The 18,390-nt window shown below is 46.3% G+C and overlaps 1 protein-coding gene across 1 annotated transcript in view; it reads left to right on the plus strand.

Moving 5' to 3' along the window:
• LOC115126066 (lysophosphatidic acid receptor 1) overlaps positions 1 to 13,208 on the plus strand; it is a 160,601-nt gene extending 147,393 nt beyond the window's left edge. Inside the window, exon 3 of the mRNA XM_065007688.1 lies at positions 12,688 to 13,208. Coding sequence (XP_064863760.1) covers positions 12,688 to 12,995 — 308 coding nt within the window. The 3' untranslated portion in view covers positions 12,996 to 13,208. The remainder of the gene's footprint in view (positions 1 to 12,687) is intronic.
• Positions 13,209 to 18,390: the final 5,182 nt, after the last annotated feature.

Genomic DNA, 18,390 nt, shown 5'->3' on the forward strand with positions numbered 1-18,390 from the left:
TAGTACACTACCCTATGGTCAACAGTAGTACACTACCCTATGGGTCCTGGTCCTGGTCACTACATGGGTCCTGGTCAACAGTAGTACTACCCTATGGGTCCTGGTCAACAGTAGTACACTACCCTATGGGTCCTGGTCAACAGTAGTACACTACCCTATGGGTCCTGGCTATGGACCTGGTCAACAGTAGAACACTACCCTTTGGGTCCTGGTCAACAGTAGTGCTACCCTGTGGGTCCTGGTCAACAGTAGAGCACTACCCTATGGGTCCTGGTCAACAGTAGTACACTACCCTATGGGTCCTGGTCAACAGTAGTACACTACCCTATGGGTCCTGGTCAACAGTAGTACACTACCCTATGGGTCCTGGTCAACAGTAGGTACCCTATGGGTCCTGGTCAACAGTAGTGCACTACCCTATGGGTCCTGGTCAACAGTAGTACACTACCCTATGGGTCCTGGTCAACAGTAGTACACTACCCTATGGGTCCTGGTCAACAGTAGTACACTACCCTATGGGTCCTGGTCAACAGTAGTACACTACTGGTCAACAGTAGTGGGTCCTGGTCAACAGTAGTACACTACCCTGTGGGTCCTGGTCAACAGTAGTACACTACCCTATGGGTCCTGGTCAACAGTAGTACACTACCCTATGGGTCCTGGTCAACAGTAGTACACTACCCTATGGGTCCTGGTCAACAGTAGTGGTACCCTATGGGTCCTGGCAACAGTAGAACACTACCCTATGGGTCCTGGCTATGGGTCCTGGTCAACAGTAGAACACTACCCTTTGGGTCCTGGTCAACAGTAGTTCAGTACCCTATGGGTCCTGGTCAACAGTAGTACACTACCCTATGTGTCTTGGTCAACAGTAGTACACTACCCTGTGGGTCCTGGTCAACAGTAGTGCACTACCCTATGGGTCCTGGCTCAACAGTAGTAGAACACTACCCTATGGGTCCTGGTCAACAGTAGTACACTACCCTATGGGTCCTGGTCAACAGTAGTACACTACCCTATGGGTCCTGGTCAACAGTAGTACACTACCCCTAGCTATGGGTCCTGGTCAACAGTAGTACACTACCCTATGGGTCCTGGTCAACAGTAGTACACTACCCTGGGTCCTGGTCAACAGTAGTACACTACCCTATGGGTCCTGGTCAACAGTAGTACACTACCCTACCTACCTATGGGTCCTGGTCAACAGTAGTACACTACCCTATGGGTCCTGGTCAACAGTAGTACACTACCCTATGGGTCCTGGTCAACAGTAGTACACTACCTAGCTATGGGTCCTGGTCAACAGTAGTACACTACCCTATGGGTCCTGGTCAACAGTACTACACTACCCTATGGGGTTTGGTCAACAGTAGTACACTACCCTATGGGTCCTGGTCAACAGTAGTACACTACCCTATGGGTCCGGGTCAACAGTAGTACACTACCATATGGGTCCTGGTCAACATTAGAATACTACCCTATGGGTCCTGGTCAACAGAGGTACACTACCCTATGGGTCCTGGTCAACAGTAGTTCACTACCCTATGGGTCCTGGTCAACAGTAGTACACTACCATATGGGTCCTGGTCAACATTAGAATACTACCCTATGGGTCCTGCTCAACAGTAGTACACTACCCTATGGGTCCTGGTCAACAGTAGTACACTACCCTATGGGTCCTAGCTATGGGTCCTGGTCAACAGTAGTACACTACCCTATGGGTCCTGGTCAACAGTAGTACACTACCCTATGGGTCCTAGTCAACAGTAGTACACTATCCTGTGGGTCCTGGTCCACAGTAGTGCACTACCCTATGGGTCCTAGCTATGGGTCCTGGTCAACAGTAGAACACTATTCTATGGGTCCTAGCTATGGGTCCTGGTCAACAGTAGTACACTACCCTATGGGTCCTGGTCAACAGTAGTACACTACCCAATAGGTCCTGGTCAACAGTAGTATACTACCCTATGGGTCTTGGTCAACAGTAGAACACTACCCTATGGGTCCTAGCTATGGGTCCTGGTCAACAGTAGTACACTACCCTATGGGGCCTGGTCAACAGTAGAACACTACCCTATGGGTCCTGGTCAACAGTAGAACACTACCCTATGGGTCCTGGTCAACAGTAGTACACTACCCTATGGGTCCTGGTCAACAGTAGTACACTACCCTATGGGTCCTGGTCAACAGTAGTACACTACCCTATGGGTCCTGGTCAACAGTAGTAAACTACCCTATGGGTCCTGGTCAACAGTAGTACACTACCCTATGGGACCTGGTCAACAGTAGTACACTACCCTATGGTTCCTGGTCAACAGTAGTGCACTACCCTATGGGTCCTAGCTATTGGTCCTGGTCAACAGTAGTACACTACCCTATGTGTCCTGGTCAACAGTACTACACTACCCTATGGGTCCTGGTCAACAGTAGTACTCTACCCTATGGGTCCTGGACAACAGTAGTACACTACCCTATGGGTCTTGGTCAACAGTAGTACACTACTCTATGGGTCCTAGCTATGGGTCCTGGTCAACAGTAGTACACTACCCTATGGGTCCTGGTCAACAGTACTACACTACCCTATGGGGTTTGGTCAACAGTAATACACTACCCTATGGGTCCTGGTCAACAGTACTACACTACCCTATGGGTCCTGGTCAACAGTAGTACACTACCCTATGGGTCCGGGTCAACAGTAGTACACTATCATATGGGTCCTGGTCAACATTAGAATACTACCCTATGGGTCCTTGTCAACAGTAGTACACTACCCTATGGGTCCTGGTCAACAGAGGTACACTACCCTATGGGTCCTGGTCAACAGTAGTTCACTACCCTATGGGTCCTGGTCAACATTAGAATACTACCCTATGGGTCCTGGTCAACAGTAGTACACTACCCTATGGGTCCTGGTCAACAGTAGTACACTACCCTATGGGTCCTAGCCATGGGTCCTGGTCAACAGTAGTACACTACCCTATGGGTCCTGGTCAACAGTAGTACACTACCCTATGGGTCCTAGTCAACAGTAGTACACTACCCTGTGGGTCCTGGTCCACAGTAGTGCACTACCCTATGGGTCCTAGCTATGGGTCCTGGTCAACAGTAGAACACTATTCTATGGGTCCTAGCTATGGGTCCTGGTCAACAGTAGAACACTATTCTATGGGTCCTAGCTATGGGTCCTGGTCAACAGTAGTACACTACCCTATGGGTCCTGGTCAACAGTAGTACACTACCCTATGGGTCCTGGTCAACAGTAGAACACTACCCTATGGGTCCTGGTCAACAGTAGTACACTACCCTATGGGTCCTGGTCAACAGTAGTACACTACCCTATGGGTCCTGGTCAACAGTAGTACACTACCCTATGGGTCCTGGTCAACAGTAGTACACTACCCTATGGGTCCTGGTCAACAGTAGTACACTACCCTATGGGTCCTGGTCAACAGTAGTACACTACCCTATGGTTCCTGGTCAATAGTAGTACACTACCATATGGGTCCTGGTCAACAGTAGAACACTACCCTATGGGGCCTGGTCAACAGTAGTACACTACCATATGGGTCCTGCTCAACAGTAGTACACTACCCTATGGGTCCTGGTCAACAGTAGTACACTACCCTATGGGTCCTAGCTATGGGTCCTGGTCAACAGTAGTACACTACCCTATGGGTCCTGGTCAACAGTAGTACACTACCCTATGGGTCCTAGTCAACAGTAGTACACTATCCTGTGGGTCCTGGTCCACAGTAGTGCACTACCCTATGGGTCCTAGCTATGGGTCCTGGTCAACAGTAGAACACTATTCTATGGGTCCTAGCTATGGGTCCTGGTCAACAGTAGTACACTACCCTATGGGTCCTGGTCAACAGTAGTACACTACCCAATAGGTCCTGGTCAACAGTAGTATACTACCCTATGGGTCTTGGTCAACAGTAGAACACTACCCTATGGGTCCTAGCTATGGGTCCTGGTCAACAGTAGTACACTACCCTATGGGGCCTGGTCAACAGTAGAACACTACCCTATGGGTCCTGGTCAACAGTAGAACACTACCCTATGGGTCCTGGTCAACAGTAGTACACTACCCTATGGGTCCTGGTCAACAGTAGTACACTACCCTATGGGTCCTGGTCAACAGTAGTACACTACCCTATGGGTCCTGGTCAACAGTAGTAAACTACCCTATGGGTCCTGGTCAACAGTAGTACACTACCCTATGGGTCCTGGTCAACAGTAGTACACTACCCTATGGTTCCTGGTCAACAGTAGTGCACTACCCTATGGGTCCTAGCTATTGGTCCTGGTCAACAGTAGTACACTACCCTATGTGTCCTGGTCAACAGTACTACACTACCCTATGGGTCCTGGTCAACAGTAGTACTCTACCCTATGGGTCCTGGACAACAGTAGTACACTACCCTATGGGTCTTGGTCAACAGTAGTATACTACTCTATGGGTCCTAGCTATGGGTCCTGGTCAACAGTAGTACACTACCCTATGGGTCCTGGTCAACAGTACTACACTACCCTATGGGGTTTGGTCAACAGTAATACACTACCCTATGGGTCCTGGTCAACAGTACTACACTACCCTATGGGTCCTGGTCAACAGTAGTACACTACCCTATGGGTCCGGGTCAACAGTAGTACACTATCATATGGGTCCTGGTCAACATTAGAATACTACCCTATGGGTCCTTGTCAACAGTAGTACACTACCCTATGGGTCCTGGTCAACAGAGGTACACTACCCTATGGGTCCTGGTCAACAGTAGTTCACTACCCTATGGGTCCTGGTCAACATTAGAATACTACCCTATGGGTCCTGGTCAACAGTAGTACACTACCCTATGGGTCCTGGTCAACAGTAGTACACTACCCTATGGGTCCTAGCCATGGGTCCTGGTCAACAGTAGTACACTACCCTATGGGTCCTGGTCAACAGTAGTACACTACCCTATGGGTCCTAGTCAACAGTAGTACACTACCCTGTGGGTCCTGGTCCACAGTAGTGCACTACCCTATGGGTCCTAGCTATGGGTCCTGGTCAACAGTAGAACACTATTCTATGGGTCCTAGCTATGGGTCCTGGTCAACAGTAGAACACTATTCTATGGGTCCTAGCTATGGGTCCTGGTCAACAGTAGTACACTACCCTATGGGTCCTGGTCAACAGTAGTACACTACCCTATGGGTCCTGGTCAACAGTAGAACACTACCCTATGGGTCCTGGTCAACAGTAGTACACTACCCTATGGGTCCTGGTCAACAGTAGTACACTACCCTATGGGTCCTGGTCAACAGTAGTACACTACCCTATGGGTCCTGGTCAACAGTAGTACACTACCCTATGGGTCCTGGTCAACAGTAGTACACTACCCTATGGGTCCTGGTCAACAGTAGTACACTACCCTATGGTTCCTGGTCAATAGTAGTACACTACCATATGGGTCCTGGTCAACAGTAGAACACTACCCTATGGGGCCTGGTCAACAGTAGTACACTACCATATGGGTCCTGGTCAACAGTAGAACACTACCCTATGGGTCCTGGTCAACAGTAGTACACTACCATATGGGTCCTGGTCAACAGTAGAACACTACCCTATGGGTCCTGGTCAACAGTAGTACACTACCATATGGGTCCTGGTCAACAGTAGGACACTACCCTATGGGTCCTGGCTATGGGTCCTGGTCAACAGTAGTACACTACCCTATGTGTCCTGGCTATGGGTCCTGGTCAACAGTAGTACACTATCCTATGGGCCCTGGTCAACAGTAGTACACTACCCTATGGGGCCTGGTCAACAGTAGAACACAACTTTATTAGCAACTGGGCCCCAGCTTTAGCATGGCCATTTAGCCAGGTACCCTAGTGGTTAGAGCGTTGGATTAGTAACCAAAAGGTTGCACGGTCAAATCCCTGAGCTGACAAAGTAAAAACCTGTCGCTCTGCCCCTGAACAAGGCAGTTAACCCACTGTTCCTAGACCAGTTAACCCACTGTTCCTAGACCAGTTAACCCACTGTTCCTAGACCAGTTAACCCACTGTTCCTAGATCAGTTAACCCACTGTTCCTAGACCAGTTAACCCACTGTTCCTAGATCAGTTAACCCACTGTTCCTAGACCAGTTAACCCACTGTTCCTAGATCAGTTAACCCACTGTTCCTAGACCAGTTAACCCACTGTTCCTAGACCAGTTAACCCACTGTTCCTAGACCAGTTAACCCACTGTTCCTAGATCAGTTAACCCACTGTTCCTAGACCAGTTAACCCACTGTTCCTAGACCAGTTAACCCACTGTTCCTAGACCAGTTAACCCACTGTTCCTAGACCAGTTAACCCACTGTTCCTAGACCAGTTAACCCACTGTTCCTAGACCAGTTAACCCACTGTTCCTAGACCAGTTAACCCACTGTTCCTAGACCAGTTAACCCACTGTTCCTAGACCAGTTAACCCACTGTTCCTAGACCAGTTAAACCCACTGTTCCTAGACCAGTTAACCCACTGTTCCTAGATCAGTTAACCCACTGTTCCTAGACCAGTTAACCCACTGTTCCTAGACCAGTTAACCCACTGTTCCTAGACCAGTTAACCCACTGTTCCTAGACCAGTTAAACCCACTGTTCCTAGACCAGTTAACCCACTGTTCCTAGATCAGTTAACCCACTGTTCCTAGACCAGTTAACCCACTGTTCCTAGACCAGTTAACCCACTGTTCCTAGACCAGTTAACCCACTGTTCCTAGACCAGTTAACCCACTGTTCCTAGACCAGTTAACCCACTGTTCCTAGACCAGTTAACCCACTGTTCCTAGACCAGTTAACCCACTGTTCCTAGACCAGTTAACCCACTGTTCCTAGACCAGTTAACCCACTGTTCCTAGGCCGTCATTGAAAATAAGATTTTCTTCTGAAACTGACTTATCTAGTTAGCCAGTGTCATATTCAACTGGGCCCCAGCTTTTTCATGGCCATTTAGCCAGTGTCATTTCTAAACGAGAGCGATTAGGAAGTGATTGGTAGTGATGCTATTGATGATGATGACAGTGATATTGATGATGCTAATGATATTTTAGCTGAATGTTATCTCAGCAGTGTTGCTGTTAGCGTGCCGGTTTCTAGGGGTTATTTTCTCCGAGATGTTTTAGGTTTTAAACACTATCTTCCCCTAGGGTGTGTTAGGGTTGTGTTGTGTTTAAAATAGTCTCTGTTCATCCCTGTCGTCTGTTAAAAATTAGCTCCCATCCTTTTCCCACGACATCCCCGGAACCAGTATTTTTGAAGGGAGAGGAGATCTCCCTCTCTCTCTTTCTCTCTCCCTCTTTCTCTCTCTCTTTCTGTCCCTCTCTCTCTCTCTCAATTTACAACCCACAGCTCAGAGGCTGTCAAGAACATCAGCCTTTCTGCCCTTAAAGTCTATATTTATTTACAGGGCAGATAGAATCACCCCTGGGGGGTTACAGCATAGAACACCAGCTTTCCAGGAGGAAATTAACCCTTCTTTTCTAAAGCACAGAGATGAAGTTCTGTTTCAAACACATTGCTTTTCTATTTCCCCGCTCTAAGTTGCTGTACTCCGTGGGAGAACCCTTTGAAGAACCCTATTTGGGTTCCGTGTAGAACCCTTTCCACAGATCCTCTCTCTCTCTCTCTCTCTCTCTCTCTCTCTCTCTCTCTGCATAACTGAGGCATGAGATAGAGCCAGGCCCGTTGAGCAGCTGCACACAGAATAGAAAACAGCAGAGAAAAGCATCCACAAAATATCTGCTCTTTTACAAAATCCCATCTGGAGACTGAATATTGTTTTTGTTTTTTTTAACAGAGATTATCAGCAGCAAAACATAAATCATAGACTGTCTTTGTCTTGGTAATTATGGATATAATCAGAACGTCATGTTGATCAAAGTACCACTCTGAAGCCCTGTGAAGGAAGGTTGGTGGGCGTGTTGCTGTGTTTCACACTCTGTGAAGCCCTGTGAAGGAAGGTCGGGGGTATGTTGTTGTGTTTCACACTCTGGCACCCACTCTGAAGCCCTGTGAAGGAAGGTCGGGGGCATGTTGTTGTGTTTCACACTCTGGCACCCACTCTGAAGCCCTGTGAAGGAAGGTCGGGGGCATGTTGTTGTGTTTCACACTCTGGCACCCACTCTGAAGCCCTGTGAAGGAAGGTCGGGGGCATGTTGCTGTGTTTCACACTCTGTGTAGCCCTGTGAAGGAAAGTCGGGGGCATGTTGTTGTGTTTCACACTCTGGCACCCACTCTGAAGCCCTGTGAAGGAAGGTCGGGGGCATGTTGTTGTGTTTCACACTCTGGCACCCACTCTGAAGCCCTGTGAAGGAAGGTCGGGGGCATGTTGTTGTGTTTCACACTCTGGCACCCACTCTGAAGCCCTGTGAAGGAAGGTCGGGGGCAAGTTGCTGTGTTTCACACTCTGTGTAGCCCTGTGAAGGAAGGTCGGGGGCATGTTGTTGTGTTTCACACTCTGGCACCCACTCTGAAGCCCTGTGAAGGAAGGTCGGGGGCATGTTGCTGTGTTTCACACTCTGTGTAGCCCTGTGAAGGAAGGTCGGGGGCATGTTGTTGTGTTTCACACTCTGGCACCCACTCTGAAGCCCTGTGAAGGAAGGTCGGGGGCATGTTGTTGTGTTTCACACTCTGGCACCCACTCTGAAGCCCTGTGAAGGAAGGTCGGGGCATGTTGTTGTGTTTCACACTCTGGCACCCACTCTGAAGCCCTGTGAAGGAAGGTCGGGGGCATGTTGTTGTGTTTCACACTCTGGCACCCACTCTGAAGCCCTGTGAAGGAAGGTCGGGGGCATGTTGCTGTGTTTCACACTCTGGCACCCACTCTGAAGCCCTGTGAAGGAAGGTCGGGGGCATGTTGCTGTGTTTCACACTCTGTGTAGCCCTGTGAAGGAAGGTCGGGGGCATGTTGTTGTGTTTCACACTCTGGCACCCACTCTGAAGCCCTGTGAAGGAAGGTCGGGGGCATGTTGCTGTGTTTCACACTCTGTGTAGCCCTGTGAAGGAAGGTCGGGGGCATGTTGTTGTGTTTCACACTCTGGCACCCACTCTGAAGCCCTGTGAAGGAAGGTCGGGGGCATGTTGTTGTGTTTCACACTCTGGCACCCACTCTGAAGACCTGTGAAGGAAGGTCGGGGGCATGTTGCTGTGTTTCACACTCTGGCACCCACTCTGAAGCCCTGTGAAGGAAGGTCGGGGGCATGTTGCTGTGTTTCACACTCTGTGTAGCCCTGTGAAGGAAGGTCGGGGGCATGTTGTTGTCTTCAGACAGAGATAAGAGGAAGATAATATTTGAGTTAGAGACACCAAGGAGATGACTTAGCAGAAAGCTACTAACTATCTCTGAGTCTCCTAAATGGCACCCTATTCCCTTTATAGTGCACTACTTTAGACAAGGGCCCTATGGGGAATTGCACCCTATTCCCATTATAGTGCACTACTTTAGACAAGGGCCCTATGGGGAATGTCATCCTATTCCCATTATAGTGCACTACTTTAGACAAGGGCCCTATGGGGAATGTCATCCTATTCCCATTATAGTGCACTACTTTAGACAAGGGCCCTATGGGGAATGTCATCCTATTCCCATTATAGTGCACTACTTTAGACAAGGGCCCTATGGGGAATCGCACCCTATTCCCCATTATAGTGCACTACTTTTGACTAGAGCCCGATGAGTCTAGAGGTTGCCATTTGGGAGGAATCCTATGTTAGTGAAAACACAGACATGTAGATACACTGGCTCCTTACGACAAGTTCTGGGAGGTGGTTTATCAGGCCTGCCATTACTGCACATGGAATACAAGGTTGTAAACTACAAGGTTTAGTCTGTGTATGAAGAGTGGTCAGATAAAGAGGGCTTTTGTATGTTAGGTTAATCACATATCTATACAGTAGTATAGACATACTGTATGTTTCCAGTTTGCAAAGAATAATTATGTCCCTTAGAGAGGAGATTTGAAACTCAGACACAGCATGCATTATACTTACTGAGTCATTAATTTAGTTGTATTGTACTTACTGAGTCATTCATATAGTTGTATTGTACTTACTGAGTCATTCATATAGTTGTATTACACTTACTGAGTCATTCATTTAGTTGTATTGTACTTACTGAGTCATTCATATAGTTGTATTGTACTTACTGAGTCTTTCATATAGTTGTATTGTACTTACTGAGCCATTCATATAGTTGTATTACACTTACTGTGTCATTCAATTAATACTTGTTTTGAGGGTGAGTCTGTCAGAGAGATTTCTGGCCTTAGTGAGCAGTCCCATTCTCTAACCAACCAATCCTCACTGAGCAGTCCCATTCTCTAACCAACCAATCCTCACTGAGCAGTCCCATTCTCTGACCAATCCTCACTGAGTAGTCCCATTCTCTAACCAACCAATCCTAACTGAGCAGTCCCATTCTCTGACCAATCCTCACTGAGCAGTCCCATTCTCTAACCAACCATTCCTCACTGAGCAGTCCTATTCTCTAACCAACCAATCCTCACTGAGCAGTCCCATTCTCTAACCAACCAATCCTCACTGATCAGTCCCGTTCTCTAACCAACCAATCCTCACTGAGCAGTCCCAATCTCTAACCAACCAATCCTCACTGAGCAGTCCCATTCTCTGACCAATCCTCACTGAGCAGTCCCATTCTCTAACCAACCATTCCTCACTGAGCAGTCCCATTCTCTAACCAACCAATCCTCACTGAGCAGTCCCATTCTCTAACCAACCAATCCTCACTGATCAGTCCCGTTCTCTAACCAACCAATCATCACTGAGCAGTCCCATTCTCTAACCAACCATTCCTCACTGAGCAGTCCCATTCTCTAACCAGCCAATCCTCACTGAGCAGTCCCATTCTCTAACCAACCAATCCTCACTGAGCAGTCCCATTCTCTAACCAACCAATCCTAACTGAGCAGTCCCATTCTCTAACCAACCAATCCTAACTGAGCAGTCCCATTCTCTAACCAACCAATCCTAACTGAGCAGTCCCATTCTCTAACCAACCAATCCTCACTGAGCAGTCCCATTCTCTAACCAACCAATCCTCACTGAGCAGTCCCATTCTCTAACCAACCAATCCTCACTGAGCAGTCCCATTCTCTGACCAATCATCAGTGAGCAGTCCCTTTCTCTGACCAATCATCAGTGAGCAGTCCCTTTCTCTGACCAATCCTCACTGAGCAGTCCCTTTCTCTAACCAACCAATCCTCACTGAGCAGTCCCTTTCTCTGACCAATCCTCACTGAGCAGTCCCATTCTCTAACCAACCAATCCTCACTGAGCAGTCCCATTCTCTAACCAACCAATCCTCACTGAGCAGTCCCGTTCTCTAACCAGCCATTCCTCACTGAGCAGTCCCGTTCTCTGACCAACCAATCCTCACTGAGCAGTCCCATTCTCTAACCAACCAATCCTCACTGAGCAGTCCCATTCTCTAACCAACCAATCCTCACTGAGCAGTCCCGTTATCTGAGTCAGCGGTGCACAGGTGTGTCAGTGATGCACAGGTGTGTCAGTGGTGCACAGGTGTGTCAGTGATGCACAGGTGTGTCAGTGGAGCACAGGTGTGTCAGTGGTGCACAGGTGTGTCAGTGGAGCACAGGTGTGTCAGTGGTGCACAGGTGTGTCAGTGATGCACAGGTGTGTCAGTGATGCACAGGTGTGTCAGTGGTGCACAGGTGTGTCAGTGGTGCACAGGTGTGTCAGTGGTGCACAGGTGTGTCAGTGGTGCACTGGTGTGTCAGTGGAGCACAGGTGTGTCAGTGGTGCACAGGTGTGTCAGTGGAGCACAGGTGTGTCAGTGGTGCACAGGTGTGTCAGTGGTGGGTGCGTCAGCACAGGTGTGTGGTGCAGTGGTGTGGTGCACAGGTGTGTCAGTGGAGCACAGGTGTGTGTCAGTGGAGCACAGGTGTGTCAGTGGAGCACAGGTGTGTCAGTGGAGCACATGTGTGTCAGTGGTGCACAGGTGTGTCAGTGGAGCACAGGTGTGTCAGTGGAGCACAGGTGTGTCAGTGGTGCACAGGTGTGTCAGTGGAGCACAGTTGTGTCAGTGGGGCACAGGTGTGTCAGTGGAGCACAGGTGTGTCAGTGATGCACAGGTGTGTCAGTGGTGCACAGGTGTGTCAGTGGAGCACAGGTGTGTCAGTGGAGCACAGGTGTGTCAGTGGTGCACAGGTGTGTCAGTGTTGCACAGGTGTGTCAGTGGAGCACAGGTGTGTCAGTGGTGCACAGGTGTGTCAGTGGAGCACAGGTGTGTCAGTGGTGCACAGGTGTGTCAGTGGAGCACAGGTGTGTCAGTGGTGCACAGGTGTGTCAGTGGAGCACAGGTGTGTCAGTGGAGCACAGGTGTGTCAGTGGAGCACAGGTGTGTCAGTGGAGCACAGGTGTGTCAGTGGTGCACAGGTGTGTCAGTGGTGCACAGGTGTGTCAGTGGTGCACAGGTGTGTCAGTGTTACACAAGTTGTCGACAAGTTGCTAACATGTTGATGTGTCTCTAAAAACAGTTATGATGCCTGTGACGTATCCTGTTTCTATTGAATCCTTTCTCAATATATAGAAAATAACATTAAAACTCTACTACATATATTTATGTCCTTATTTCATCTTTCAGGCTTAAATTGAACCTTTTCTCTTCTCCTCCAGGTGCGTTCATCGTGTGCTGGACTCCAGGCCTCGTTCTCCTCCTCCTCGATGTGTTCTGTGCCAACTGTAACGTCCTGGACTTTGAGAAGTTCTTCCTGCTTCTGGCTGAGTTTAACTCCGCAATGAACCCCATCATCTACAGCTACCGGGACAAGGAGATGAGCGCCACCTTCAAGCAGATCCTGTGCTGTCAGCGCCAGGAGAACGTTAACGGGACGGCAGCCGAGGGCTCCGACCGCTCAGCCTCCTCTATCAATCACACCGTGCTGAGTGGAGGGAAACAAAACAATGATCACTCAGTGGTGTGAGAGGAGGAGAGGAGGACAGGAGAGGGACTGGGGCTGGAGACAGGAGGAGAGGGACTGGGGCTGGAGACAGGAGGAGAGGGACTGGGGCTGGAGACAGGAGGAGAGGGACTGGGGCTGGAGGTGGAGATAGGAGAGGGGCTGGAGAGGAGAGGACAGGGGTGGAACTGGGACTGGAAACAGGAGAGGATAGGGATCGGGACTGGTGCTGGAGATGGAGAGGGGGAGAGGAGAGGGATTTTGGATGGTGCTGGAGATGGAGAGGGGGAGAGGGGGAGAGGGACTTGGGATGAGGCTGGAGAGGGGGAGAGGAGAGGGACTTGGGATGGAGCTGGAGACAGGAGAGGAGAGGGACTGAAGACAGGGGTTGGGGCTGGAGCTGGAGACAGGAGGAGAGGAGAGGGACTGGGGCTGATCACAGGAGGTGAGGGACTTGGGGCTGGAGCTGGAGACAGGAGGAGAGGAGAGGGACTGGGACTGGAGCTAAGTGGGGCTGCAGCCAGGAGAGGCTGCAGTGTAGAGCCCATCCCCGAGATGGCCAGGAGATGGGTGGGAGGAGGAGGGCAGGCAGGGGCCAAGGAGGTGGGTGGGATATGGACTATAGGTCTAACATTACTATAAAGACCAGGGTGATGGATTATAGGTCTAACATTACTATAAAGACCAGGGTGATGGACTATAGGTCTAACATTACTATGAAGACCAGGGTGACAAAATGCAGAAAAATAAGAAGCTAATGCCGTCTTGCTCTGAGGGTTGGAAACCGAGGGTAGAGGCATCGCAAGACTCTGATAGGGTGTTAGTTATTTGTTTTCTATTTTGTAAAAAATGGTTGTTGTTGTTGATACCACATGAACTATTTAAAGACTAATCTATGAATATGTAAAGAACTGGCTAATGTATAACCACTTCTCCAATATATAACCTGCTCTCTATTTTCCCTCTCTTTCTTACTGACCTTCTTGCCTTACTTTGGTTAGTCTCAAATGGCACCCTATTCCATACACAGTCCACTACTTTTTGACCAGTGCCCAAGGGCCACCTAGTCCACTATATAGGGAATAGGATGCCATTTGGGACTTCTACAAACAGAAGCTTGTAAACTTGAAAGATGAAGAGTCTGTCCAGTCAATATTTCTGCTAATCTCATCCTCGCAGTGCCACGGAAACAAACCGCCCTGATGTCGAACAGCTTTCACTACAGTACTTATCGTTATCAACACATTACCACGTCATCATACGGTATGAAGACGTGTCTTTCTCAATGGCTGAATAGTATTTTAGTCCTTAGTGTGATCACAACACTCAGATTCTTGTTAGTATATTCTGTTGTTTGAGCCAGACCATAGTGGAGCACTCTCTCTTTCAAAGGTCTAAACATCACCAAGTAGGTTGTCTGATAAGATCTGGGCTGTGTCCTACATGGGCCCTGATCAAACTAGTGCCCTAAACAGGGAATAGGGATTCCATTTTTGGGACGTAGCCCTGTTCATCATTTTAACTTTCTGTTCCCAAGTATGTTGATCTATTGACAGGAAGCTTGGGACCTATTTTACCTAACTCAACCTAAAGCTTTGGCTGGATTCCACCCTTAGGATTCCAGGCTAAAAGCCTATGAATATCAAACACTTAACACAACGGATGTCATGTTATAATCATTTTAACTTTACGTTGGCATTAAAGCCAAGTATGAATTCCAAGTATGACCGACCATTTGGGACCACTGATTTGATAGGTGGTAAACATGCTGTCTTCTGCAATAAAACCCGTTTTTTTATTTTTTTAAATCAACTTACGTGTCAGCAGTCAAGTTAAGATATTGAACAGTCAAGAAGTAAAGTGTCTCCGGTCGCATCATGATGATGTATTTTTCATCACATTAAAGCTTATTACATCATCATCGCGATGCGGACTATGACGCTCCAATATCTTCACTTGACTGGTGACACGCAGCACATTTTGAAACTGTGGACCAATGAAAAAACATTATACAAAAATCTTCTTCTTTTTTTTTTACAGACTTTTTCCTTGTCTTTGTTCAGATAGCATGTTTTTGACCAATCAGAAAGCATAAACATTCCAGACTTCAGGTACATACACTCTTGTCCTTGACGATGACCAAAGGAAATGCTTCTCAGTTTATCTGCAGTTAAGGTCCCCTATAGAGTGGCTATAGATGGCTTTATTTATGCTATTGATCTGAATGGGAAACTATAATTCAGCTAGATAGCAAACATCTAGTCAAGCAGCATGATGACCTAATATACATCTAATGATGTAAGAAAATAGTTGATAATGTCACATCGAGGCTGTAATGTGTGTCTGTCCTATAAGCATCTGCAATATGGACACATCCTTGTCTTCATAAACCATACCTTCATCCTGAGTGTGTACGAGACGGTCCCTGTCTTCATAAACCATACCTTCATCCTGAGTATGTACGAGACGGTCCCTGTCTTCATAAACCATACCTTCATCCTGAGTATGTACGAGACGGTCCCTGTCTTCATAAACCATACCTTCATCCTGATAATGTACGAGACGGTCCCTGTCTTCATAAACCATACCTTCATCCTGAGTGTGTATGAGACGGTCCCTGTCTTCATAAACCATACCTTCATCCTGAGTATGTACGAGACGGTCCCTGTCTTCATAAACCATACCTTCATCCTGAGTGTCCCTGTCTTCATAAACCATACCTTCATCCTGAGTATGTACGAGACGGTCCCTGTCTTCATAAACCATACCTTCATCCTGAGTGTGTACGAGACGGTCCCTGTATTCATAAACCATACCTTCATCCTGAGTGTGTACGAGACAGTCCCTGTCTTCATAAACCCATAACTTCATCCTGAGTGTGTACGAGACCGTCCCTGTCTTCATAAACCATACCTTCATCCTGAGTGTGTACGAGACATACACCGTGGAAAAGTTTGAGGTCACTTAGAAATGTCCTTGTTTTTGAAAGAAAAGCACATTTTTTGTCCATTAAAATAACATCAAATTGATCAGAAATACAGTGTAGACATTGTTAATGTTGTAAATGACTATTGTAGCTGAAAACTATTTTTAATGGAATATCTACATAGGCGAACAGAGGCCCATTATCAGCAACCATCACTTCTGTGTTCCAATGGCACATTGTGTTAGCTAATCCAAGTTGATCATTTTAAAAGGCTAAGTGATCATTAGAAAACACTTTTGCAATTATGTTAGCCCGGCTGAAAACTGTTGTACTGATTAAAGAAGCTATAAAACTGGCGTTCTTATGACTAGTTAAGTACCTGAAGCATCAGCATTTGTGAGTTCGATTACAGGCTCAACATTGTCCAGAAACAAAGCACTTTCTTCTGAAACTCATCAGTCTATTCTTGTTCTGAGAAATGAAGGCTATTCCATGTGTGAAATTAGCAAGAAACTGAAGATCCAGTAAAACGCTGTGTAGAGGCGACTCCGAGATGTTGACTCCTAAGCAAAGTGGCATTGGAACACAGGAGTGATGGTTGCTGATAATGGACCTCTGTACGCCTATGTAGATATTCCATAATAAAATCTACCGTGTCCAGCTACAATAGTCATTTACAACATTAACAATGTCTACACTAGTATTTCTGATCAATTTGATGTTATTTTTTTAATGGACAAAAAAAAATGTCCCTTTCTTTTAAAAACATGGACATTTCTAAGTGACCCCAAACTTCTGAACAGCAGTGTACCCCAGAACCACCACTGACTGTAGCCATTCTCAAAACAAGTGTTAGATATTAAACAAACTAAAATATGAAGTATGTCTTTTCCTATATATATATATATATATATATATATATACCATTGTACATACGTGTTTACGTATGAATGTTTGTATGTAAAATATATATTCAATGTTAATGAAGAAAGGGATTTTTTTTGTTGTTGGAAATTCTAACAGAACCTTGTCATAACCAACACTGTTAAATCTGGGTTTTTGTCTTCTTTTTTTGCATTACGTTGATGACAATAAATTTGGGACCAGAACTATTTTCTTTCTTCTAAAAGCATATTTCCAGAAACGTCTGGGAATCTGAAATCAAATGTCTATTCCATTACTACTAATCATCAGTTAAGATCTTCAAATAAAATACAGTTGGCATGGAGTATGTACCAAATGACACCATATTCCTGTATAGTGCACTACTTTTTAAACAAGGCCCATAGAACTTTGCTCAAAAGTAGTGCACTATATAAGGAATAAGGTGTCAATTCAGACACACCCATAATTAATCATTAGAAGTGGACTCATGCAGACAAGTGTTTATATTCAGTCATACTATAACTATAGGAGTCATATAGTAACTGTAGGAGTCATACAATCACTTCAGGAGTCACAGTATAACTGTAGGAGTCATACAATCACTTCAGGAGTCACAGTATAACTGTATGAGTCATACTCTAACTGTAGAAGTCATACTATAACTGGAGGAGTCATACTACAACTATAGGAGTCATATAGTAACTGTAGGAGTCATACAATCACTTCAGGAATCACAGTATAACTGTAGGAGTCATACAATCACTTCAGGAGACAGGCTATAACTATAGGAGACAAACTATATCTATAGGAGACAGACTATAACTATAGGAGACAGACTATAACTATAGGAGACAGACTATAACTATAACTATAGTAGTCAGACTATAACTATAGGAGTCATACTACAACTATAGGAGACAGACTATAACTATAGGAGACAGACTATAACAGACTATAACTATAGGAGACAGACTATAACTATAGGAGCCAGACTATAACTATAGGAGTCATACTATAACTATAGGAGACAGACTATAACTATAGGAGACAGACTATAACTATAGGAGTCATACTATAACTATAGGAGTCAGACTATAACTATAGGAGACAGACTATAACTATAGGAGACAGACTATAACTATAGGAGACAGACTATAACTATAGGAGTCAGACTATAACTATAGGAGTCAGACTATAACTATAGGAGTCAGACTATAACTATAACTATAGGAGACAGACTATAACTATAGGAGACATACTACAACTATAACTATAGGAGTCATACTATAACTATAGGAGTCATACTATAACTATAGGAGTCAGACTATAACTATAGGAGTCAGACTATAACTATAGGAGTCATACTATAACTATAGGAGTCAGACTATAACTATAGGAGTCATACTATAACTATAGGAGTCAGACTATAACTATAGGAGTCATACTATAACTATAGGAGTCAGACTATAACTATAACTATAGGAGTCAGACTATAACTATAGGAGACAGACTATAACTATAGGAGTCATACTATAACTATAGGAGTCATACTATAACTATAACTATAGGAGTCATACTATAACTATAGGAGTCATACTATAACTATAG

Source organism: Oncorhynchus nerka, linkage group LG22 (assembly GCF_034236695.1).
Source record: "Oncorhynchus nerka isolate Pitt River linkage group LG22, Oner_Uvic_2.0, whole genome shotgun sequence".
In the NCBI taxonomy this organism is placed as follows: domain Eukaryota; kingdom Metazoa; phylum Chordata; class Actinopteri; order Salmoniformes; family Salmonidae; genus Oncorhynchus; species Oncorhynchus nerka.